Source organism: Oncorhynchus mykiss, chromosome 3, assembly GCF_057628025.1.
Source record: "Oncorhynchus mykiss isolate SJ-2025 chromosome 3, ASM5762802v1, whole genome shotgun sequence".
NCBI lineage: Eukaryota > Metazoa > Chordata > Actinopteri > Salmoniformes > Salmonidae > Oncorhynchus > Oncorhynchus mykiss.
In genome coordinates, this window is record NC_143024.1 from 4,134,861 (window position 1) to 4,145,000 (window position 10,140).

At 49.1% G+C, this 10,140-nt stretch overlaps 1 protein-coding gene across 1 annotated transcript in view; it reads left to right on the forward strand.

Annotated features, from left to right (window-relative positions):
• Positions 1 to 10,140, forward strand: part of LOC149984267 (intermembrane lipid transfer protein VPS13B-like) — a 721,339-nt gene that overhangs the window by 625,630 nt on the left and 85,569 nt on the right. The window contains 1 exon segment of the mRNA XM_090230526.1: positions 5,414 to 5,575. Within this exon segment, the coding sequence (XP_090086652.1) occupies positions 5,414 to 5,575 (162 nt within the window).

The window sequence follows — 10,140 nt, forward strand, 5'->3', positions numbered from 1 at the left end:
GTGTGGGTCTGGTAGATTCCATGCAGCCAGCCAGGTGTGGGTCTGGTAGATTCCACACAGTCAGCCAGGTGTGGGTCTGGTAGATTCCACCCAGTCAGTCAGGTGTGGGTCTGGTAGATTCCACACAGTCAGCCAGGTGTGGGTCTGGTAGATTCCACACAGTCAGCCAGGTGTGGGTCTGGTAGATTCCACACAGTCAGCCAGGTGTGGGTCTGGTAGATTCCACACAGTCAGCCAGGTGTGGGTCTGGTAGATTCTACACAGTCAGCCAGGTGTGGATCTGGTAGATTCTACACAGTCAGCCAGGTGTGTGGAGACATCAGAGAGGTGTGGGTCTGGTAGATTCCACACAGCCACCCAGGTGTGGGTCTGGTAGATTCCATACAGCCAGCCAGGTGTGGGTCTGGTAGATTCCATACAGTCAGCCAGGTGTGGGTCTGGTAGATTCCATACAGCCAGCCAGGTGTGGGTCTGGTAGATTCCACACAGCCAGCCAGGTGTGGGTCTGGTAGATTCTACACAGTCAGCCAGGTGTGGGTCTGGTAGATTCCACACAGTCAGCCAGGTGTGGGTCTGGTAGATTCCACACAGTCAGCCAGGTGTGGGTCTGGTAGATTCCACACAGTCAGCCAGGTGTGGGTCTGGTAGATTCCACACAGTCAGCCAGGTGTGGGTCTGGTAGATTCCACACAGTCAGCCAGGTGTGGGTCTGGTAGATTCCACACAGCCAGCCAGGTGTGGGTCTGGTAGATTCCATACAGTCAGCCAGGTGTGGGTCTGGTAGATTCTACACAGCCAGCCAGGTGTGTGGAGACATCAGAGAGGTGTGGGTCTGGTAGATTCCACACAGCCAGCCAGGTGTGGGTCTGGTAGATTCTACACAGTCAGCCAGGTGTGGGTCTGGTAGATTCCACACAGTCAGCCAGGTGTGGGTCTGGTAGATTCCACACAGTCAGCCAGGTGTGGGTCTGGTAGATTCCACACAGTCAGCCAGGTGTGGGTCTGGTAGATTCCACACAGCCAGCCAGGTGTGGGTCTGGTAGATTCCATACAGTCAGCCAGGTGTGGGTCTGGTAGATTCTACACAGCCAGCCAGGTGTGTGGAGACATCAGAGAGGTGTGGGTCTGGTAGATTCCATACAGCCAGCCAGGTGTGGGTCTGGTAGATTCCATACAGCCAGCCAGGTGTGGGTCTGGTAGATTCCACACAGTCAGCCAGGTGTGGGTCTGGTAGATTCCACACAGTCAGCCAGGTGTGGGTCTGGTAGATTCCACACAGCCAGCCAGGTGTGGGTCTGGTAGATTCCATACAGCCAGCCAGGTGTGGGTCTGGTAGATTCCACACAGTCAGCCAGGTGTGTGGAGACATCAGAGAGGTGTGGGTCTGGTAGATTCCACACAGCAAGTCAGGTGTGGGTCTGGTAGATTCTACACAGCCAGCCAGGTGTGTGGAGACATCAGAGAGGTGTGTGTCTGGTAGATTCTACACAGCCAGCCAGGTGTGTGGAGACATCAGAGAGGTGTGGATCTGATTGAACCAGGCCATGAGATCCTTATTGGACCAGGGGACAGGGGTTGGGAGGGAGGGAGATTTTAACCATCCCCAGCCCCACAACCAGCCCCAGCCTCAAACCAACTTACCCCAGGCAGGCCCCAGGCAGGCCTACGTAACCAGGACTAATGTGGGTACAGGCAGCAGGAGGAGTAATGTAGTATGTGACCGGATTATAGAAATTGATATTCTGGTGTCTGCTGGGACGTCGGGGGCTGACTGAGAGAGCTGTCACTTTTTAAAAACCTTGTTTATAACAAGCAGGTTTTTATTGACTATCAACATATCTCAGGAGGTAATATTTGTCCACATAAAGCCGTTTTTTTTATAGAGAGAGAGAGAAGAGGACGATAAGAGGATGAAGATGGCTGTATCGTGTAGCCTAATGAAGAGTCTCTGTTAACCGATACCGATCTTTAAAGAAGGCTTAGCACGGCATCTTAAAGATGTCTGGCAGTTTAGAAGTCAGCGCGTCGAAGTTGAAAGGTGCCTCAGATGGCGTTCCTCTATAAAGAGGGCATGGATTTGAACTCGTGCCAGCAGCTGTCCCGTCCGAATGGGAAAAAACGTCCCGTCCACCAGGTTTAATGAGGTAAAAACTTTCCCATCGGTTTCCAATAGCAACAGCAGAACAGTGTTTTTGGCTGTTAAACTCTGAGCTTTTTTTTTTACTGCTGGCCTCCTTTAACAGTCACCCTGGGGTCACTCTGGGGTCACTCTGTCTCAATGGGACGTTGGGGTCTGCTGTGTTGAGGTTGGATTGGTTCATGAGAAGCTCTCTGATGTTGGGGTTTGCTGTGTTGAGGTTGGACTGGTTCACGAGAAGCTCTCTGACGTTGGGGGTCTGTTGTGTTGAGGTTGGACTGGTTCATGAGAAGCTCTCTGACGTTGGGGTCTGTTGTGTTGAGGTTGGATTGGTTCATGAGAAGCTCTCTGATGTTGGGGTCTGTTGTGTTGAGGTTGGATTGGTTCATGAGAAGCTCTCTGATGTTGGGGTTTGCTGTGTTGAGGTTGGATTGGTTCATGAGAAGCTCTCTGATGTTGGGGTCTGTTGTGTTGAGGTTGGATTGGTTCATGAGAAGCTCTCTGACGTTGGGGGTCTGTTGTGTTGAGGTTGGACTGGTTCATGAGAAGCTCTCTGATGTTGGGGGTCTGCTGTGTTGAGGTTGGACTGGTTCATGAGAAGCTCTCTGACGTTGGGGGTCTGTTGTGTTGAGGTTGGACTGGTTCATGAGAAGATCTCTGATGTTGGGGGTCTGCTGTGTTGAGGTTGGACTGGTTCATGAGAAGCTCTCTGACGTTGGGGGTCTGTTGTGTTGAGGTTGGACTGGTTCATGAGAAGCTCTCTGATGTTGGGGGTCTGTTGTGTTGAGGTTGGACTGGTTCATGAGAAGCTCTCTGACGTTGGGGGTCTGTTGTGTTGAGGTTGGACTGGTTCATGAGAAGCTCTCTGACGTTGGGGTCTGTTGTGTTGAGGTTGTACTGGTTTATGAGAAGCTCTCTGATGTTGGGGTCTGTTGTGTTGAGGTTGGACTGGTTCATGAGAAGCTCTCTGATGTTGGGGGTCTGTTGTGTTGAGGTTGGACTGGTTCATGAGAAGATCTCTGATGTTGGGGGTCTGTTGTGTTGAGGTTGGACTGGTTCATGAGAAGCTCTCTGATGTTGGGGGTCTGCTGTGTTGAGGTTGGACTGGTTCATGAGAAGCTCTCTGACGTTGGGGTCTGTTGTGTTGAGGTTGGATTGGTTCATGAGAAGCTCTCTGATGTTGGGGTCTGTTGTGTTGAGGTTGGATTGGTTCATGAGAAGCTCTCTGATGTTGGGGTTTGCTGTGTTGAGGTTGGATTGGTTCATGAGAAGCTCTCTGATGTTGGGGTCTGTTGTGTTGAGGTTGGATTGGTTCATGAGAAGCTCTCTGACGTTGGGGGTCTGTTGTGTTGAGGTTGGACTGGTTCATGAGAAGCTCTCTGATGTTGGGGGTCTGCTGTGTTGAGGTTGGACTGGTTCATGAGAAGCTCTCTGACGTTGGGGGTCTGTTGTGTTGAGGTTGGACTGGTTCATGAGAAGATCTCTGATGTTGGGGGTCTGCTGTGTTGAGGTTGGACTGGTTCATGAGAAGCTCTCTGACGTTGGGGGTCTGTTGTGTTGAGGTTGGACTGGTTCATGAGAAGCTCTCTGATGTTGGGGGTCTGTTGTGTTGAGGTTGGACTGGTTCATGAGAAGCTCTCTGACGTTGGGGGTCTGTTGTGTTGAGGTTGGACTGGTTCATGAGAAGCTCTCTGACGTTGGGGTCTGTTGTGTTGAGGTTGTACTGGTTTATGAGAAGCTCTCTGATGTTGGGGTCTGTTGTGTTGAGGTTGGACTGGTTCATGAGAAGCTCTCTGATGTTGGGGGTCTGTTGTGTTGAGGTTGGACTGGTTCATGAGAAGATCTCTGATGTTGGGGGTCTGTTGTGTTGAGGTTGGACTGGTTCATGAGAAGCTCTCTGATGTTGGGGGTCTGCTGTGTTGAGGTTGGACTGGTTCATGAGAAGCTCTCTGACGTTGGGGGTCTGCTGTGTTGAGGTTGGACTGGTTCATGAGAAGCTCTCTGACGTTGGGGGTCTGCTGTGTTGAGGTTGGACTGGTTCATGAGAAGCCCTCTCCAAAGCCCAGGGTTCTCAATAAAAAGAGGAATGGGGAAATTGAGTACCTAACTCAGTTGCACAACGGAACGCATTCAACCGAAATGGGTCGTCCACATTTGACCCCTTTTGAATCAGAGGTACGGTGGGACTTGTTCAACATCTATCGGTCCCCCGGATACAGACTCAGATACATGGTATAGTGTTGTGTGTGTATTGTAGAGAGAGAGAGACTCAGATACATGGTATAGTGTTGTGTGTGTATTGTAGAGAGAGACTCAGATACATGGTATAGTGTTGTGTGTGTATTGTAGAGAGAGACTCAGATACATGGTATAGTGTTGTGTGTGTATTGTAGAGAGAGACTCAGATACATGGTATAGTGTTGTGTGTGTATTGTAGAGAGAGACTCAGATACATGGTATAGTGTTGTGTGTATATTGTATTCAGTCAGTGAGAGAGAGACCAATTAAGACCAATTAAAAACAATTAAAACAATTAAGACCAATTAAGTCCTGGAACTGGGTCAGGCCTTGACATGGTTAGCACCCCCAACAGAGGCTGTGGTCAGGAGGCTGTGGTCAGGAGGCTGTGGTCTTTCCAGATATGATGTCACTCTCCCACAAGCCAGGATGTGACGTCCGACCACAACATCTACAGTTGATATACGAGGGGAGCCCTGTGGACACACAGTGCTGAACATGTTTCTCCCCGCCTGACTTTCTCTCTCTCTCTTTTTGCTCTCTCCCTCCCTCTCCCCTTCCCTCCCTCCCTCCATCTCTCCCTCTCTGTCTCCCTCTCTCTCTCTCTCTCTCTTTTTCCTCCCTCCTCTCTGTCTCCCTCCCTCTCCCCTTCCCTCCCTCCCTCTCTCTCTCTCTCTCTCTCTCTCTCTCTCTCTCTCTCTCTCTCTCCCTCTCTGTCTCTCTCCCTCCCTCCCTCCCTACCGCTCGCTCTCTCTGTCTCCTTCCTTCCTTCCTTCCTTCCCTCTCTCTCTCTCTCTCTCTCTCTCTCTCTCTCTCTCTCTCTCTCTCTCTGTCTCCCTCCTTCCTTCCTTCCTTCCTTCCTTCCTTCCTTCCTTCCTTCCTTCCTTCCTTCCTTCCTTCCTTCCTTCCTTCCTTCCTTCCTTCTCTACCCTTCCCTCCCTCCCACCCTCCCTCCCTCTCTCCCTCTCTCCCTCTCTCCCTCCCTCCCTCTCTCTCTCTCTCTCTCCCCCTCCCTCCCTCCCTCCCTCCTCTCTCTAGAACGGGGATGAAGGTGCAGAGGAGTTGTTGATCAGTCACCATGTGCTCTGTAACGACACCCAGGAGACCCTGAGGTTTGGCCAGGTGGACACCGATGAGAACGTCCTGCTGCCCTCCTCACACAGCCACCAGTACAGCTGGAGGAGCCACAAGTCACCACAGGTACACACACACACACACACACACACACACCCTCCTCACACAGCCACCAGTACAGCTGGAGGAGCCACAAGTCACCACAGGTACACACACACACACACACACACACACACACACACACACACACCCTCCTTACACAGCCACCAGTACAGCTGGAGGAGCCACAAGTCACCACAGGTACACACACACACACACACACACACACACACACACACACACACACACACACACACACACCCTCCTTACACAGCCACCAGTACAGCTGGAGGAGCCACAAGTCACCACAGGTACACACACACACACACACACACACACACACCCTCCTCACACAGCCACCAGTACAGCTGGAGGAGCCACAAGTCACCACAGGTACACACACACTCACACACACTCACAGGCTGGGAGGAGGGAGGTTGGGAAACAGATGGATCTAATGGTGATTCTGATTAGAGGTTAAAAGGCCTTTTCAAATCAAATCAAATCAAAGTTTGTTTGTCACGTGCGCCGAATACAACAGGTGAAATGCTTACCGACAGGCTCTAACCAATTGTGCGAAAAAAGGTGTGTGTGTAGGTGTGTGTGTGTGTGTACAGTAACAAGGCTCTATACAGACACCTGTTAGTCAGGCTGATTGAGGTAGTATGTACATGTAGATATGGTTAAAGTGACTATGCATTTAAGATAAACAGAGAGTAGCAGTAGTGTAAAAATATATGCAACATACTATATATAGCCTCTCTCTCGCTGTGTGTGTCTCTCTCTCTCTCTCTCTCTCTCTCTCTCTCTCTCTCTCTCAGCCTGCTATCCAGGCTCTGTACCTCTTACTACCCTGACAGGTTAAAGAAGATTGATTATGTTTAACCCTTGGTGGTTTTAGGGGGTTGAGCTGACGGGTGGGCTACATGGTGATCTGAAGTCAGTTAGGGAACACATGTTCTCAAACACACACACACACACACACACACATATTCTGTGAGCGCTGGCTGTGTTGTCCTGAGCAGTGTGAGAAAGTGCTTTCTGAGAAAAGACATGGCCATAATTACTACAGTGAGTCAGGAAGTCAGGTCTTATTAACCATCAATCACACTAAATCTGTGCTCTTACCTCACCTATACACACACACCCACACACCCACACACACACACACACACACACACACACACACACACACACCGACCCACACACACACACCGACACACACCAACCCACACAGACACACACACACCCACACCGACACACACACACACCCACACACACACCCACCGACCCACCCACCCACCGACCCACACCCACCGACCCACACCCACCGACCCACACACCCACCGACCCACACACACCCACCGACCCACACACCCACCCACCCACCGACCCACACACACCCACCGACCCACACACCCACCGACCCACACACCCACCGACCCACACACACACCGACTCACACACCCACCGACCCACACACCCACCGACCCACACACCCACCGACCCACACACACACCGACTCACACACCCACCGACCCACACACCCACCGACCCACACACCCACCGACCCACACACACACCGACTCACACACCCACCGATTCACACACCCACCGACCCACACACCCACCGACCCACACACCCACCGACCCACACACCCACCGACCCACACACACCCACCGACCCACACACCCACCGACCCACACACACACCGACTCACACACCCACCGACCCACACACCCACCGACCCACACACCCACCGACCCACACACACACCGACTCACACACCCACCGACCCACCCACACACCGACCCACCCTGCTGGCGCGTTGTTGACATGTTCTGAATCTGGGAAACACCAAATAACCCGAGCTCCGTTCAGACATGCAGTTCTGATTGGGGGTTCTGTCATGTTGTGGAAACATTCCGAGCTCCGTCACCGTTCAGACATGCAGTTCTGATTGGGGGTTCTGTCATGTTGTGGAAACATTCCGAGCTCCGTTCAGACATGCAGTTCTGATTGGGGGTTCTGTCATGTTGTGGAAACATTCCGAGCTCCGTCACCGTTCAGACATGCAGTTCTGATTGGGGGTTCTGTCATGTTGTGGAAACATTCCGAGCTCCGTCACCGTTCAGACATGCAGTTCTGATTGGGGGTTCTGTCATGTTGTGGAAACATTCCGAGCTCCGTCACCGTTCAGACATGCAGTTCTGATTGGGGGTTCTGTCATGTTGTGGAAACATTCCGAGCTCCGTTCAGACATGCAGTTCTGATTGGGGGTTCTGTCACGTTGTGGAAACATTCCGAGCTCCGTCACCGTTCAGACATGCAGTTCTGATTGGGGGTTCTGTCATGTTGTGGAAACATTCCGAGCTCCGTTCAGACATGCAGTTCTGATTGGGGGTTCTGTCATGTTGTGGAAACATTCCGAGCTCCGTTCAGACATGCAGTTCTGATTGGGGGTTCTGTCATGTTGTGGAAACATTCCGAGCTCCGTTCAGACATGCAGTTCTGATTGGGGGTTCTGTCATGTTGTGGAAACATTCCTTCCTGGGTTGGAGTCTTAAACGAGGCTGGTTCTCCAGGGCGATGGTGATTTGTGATACTAGATAGACGAGATGAGTGTGAGGCTTCGCCAGGAAACAGGCTTGCTAAACGACAGAGAGGAAGTTAAAACACGACCATGTAGACTCCAGGACTACTGGTTCAGACTAAATAAACATCAACGGAGAATACAGCTCTGATAGGAGAGAGGATTAGATATCTGTACTGTCATGGTAATCATTACCTCTGATAGGAGAGAGGATCAGATATCTATACTGTCATGGTAATCATTACCTCTGAGAGGAGAGAGGATCAGATATCTATACTGTCATGGTAATCATTACCTCTGATAGGAGAGAGGATTAGATATCTGTACTGTCATGGTAATCATTACCTCTGATAGGAGAGAGGATTAGATATCTGTACTGTCATGGTAATCATTACCTCTGAGAGGAGAGAGGATCAGATATCTATACTGTCATGGTAATCATTACCTCTGAGAGGATTAGATATCTATACTGTCATGGTAATCATTACCTCTGACAGGAGAGAGGATTAGATATCTATACTGTCATGGTAATCATTACCTCTGACAGGAGAGAGGATCAGATATCTATACTGTCATGGTAATCATTACCTCTGACAGGAGAGAGGATTAGATATCTATACTGTCATGGTAATCATTACCTCTGAGAGGATTAGATATCTATACTGTCATGGTAATCATTACCTCTGAGAGGATTAGATATCTATACTGTCATGGTAATCATTACCTCTGAGAGGATTAGATATCTATACTGTCATGGTAATCATTACCTCTGACAGGAGAGAGGATTAGATATCTATACTGTCATGGTAATCATTACCTCTGAGAGGATTAGATATCTATACTGTCATGGTAATCATTACCTCTGACAGGAGAGAGGATTAGATATCTATACTGTCATGGTAATCATTACCTCTGATAGGAGAGAGGATTAGATATCTATACTGTCATGGTAATCATTACCTCTGAGAGGAGAGAGGATCAGATATCTATACTGTCATGGTAATCATTACCTCTGACAGGAGAGAGGATCAGATATCTATACTGTCATGGTAATCATTACCTCTGACAGGAGAGAGGATTAGATATCTATACTGTCATGGTAATCATTACCTCTGATAGGAGAGAGGATTAGATATCTATACTGTCATGGTAATCATTACCTCTGAGAGGAGAGAGGATCAGATATCTATACTGTCATGGTAATCATTACCTCTGACAGGAGAGAGGATCAGATATCTATACTGTCATGGTAATCATTACCTCTGACAGGAGAGAGGATCAGATATCTATACTGTCATGGTAATCATTACCTCTGATAGGAGAGAGGATTAGATATCTATACTGTCATGGTAATCATTACCTCTGACAGGAGAGAGGATTAGATATCTATACTGTCATGGTAATCATTACCTCTGATAGGAGAGAGGATTAGATATCTGTACTGTCATGGTAATCATTACCTCTGAGAGGAGAGAGGATTAGATATCTATACTGTCATGGTAATCATTACCTCTCATAGGAGAGAGGATTAGATATCTATACTGTCATGGTAATCATTACCTCTGACAGGAGAGAGGATCAGATATCTATACTGTCATGGTAATCATTACCTCTGACAGGAGAGAGGATTAGATATCTATACTGTCATGGTAATCATTACCTCTGATAGGAGAGAGGATTAGATATCTATACTGTCATGGTAATCATTACCTCTGAGAGGATCAGATATCTATACTGTCATGGTAATCATTACCTCTGAGAGGATTAGATATCTATACTGTCATGGTAATCATTACCTCTGACAGGAGAGAGGATTAGATATCTATACTGTCATGGTAATCATTACCTCTGAGAGGATTAGATATCTATACTGTCATGGTAATCATTACCTCTGAGAGGATCAGATATCTATACTGTCATGGTAATCATTACCTCTGAGAGGATTAGATATCTATACTGTCATGGTAATCATTACCTCTGACAGGAGAGAGGATTAGA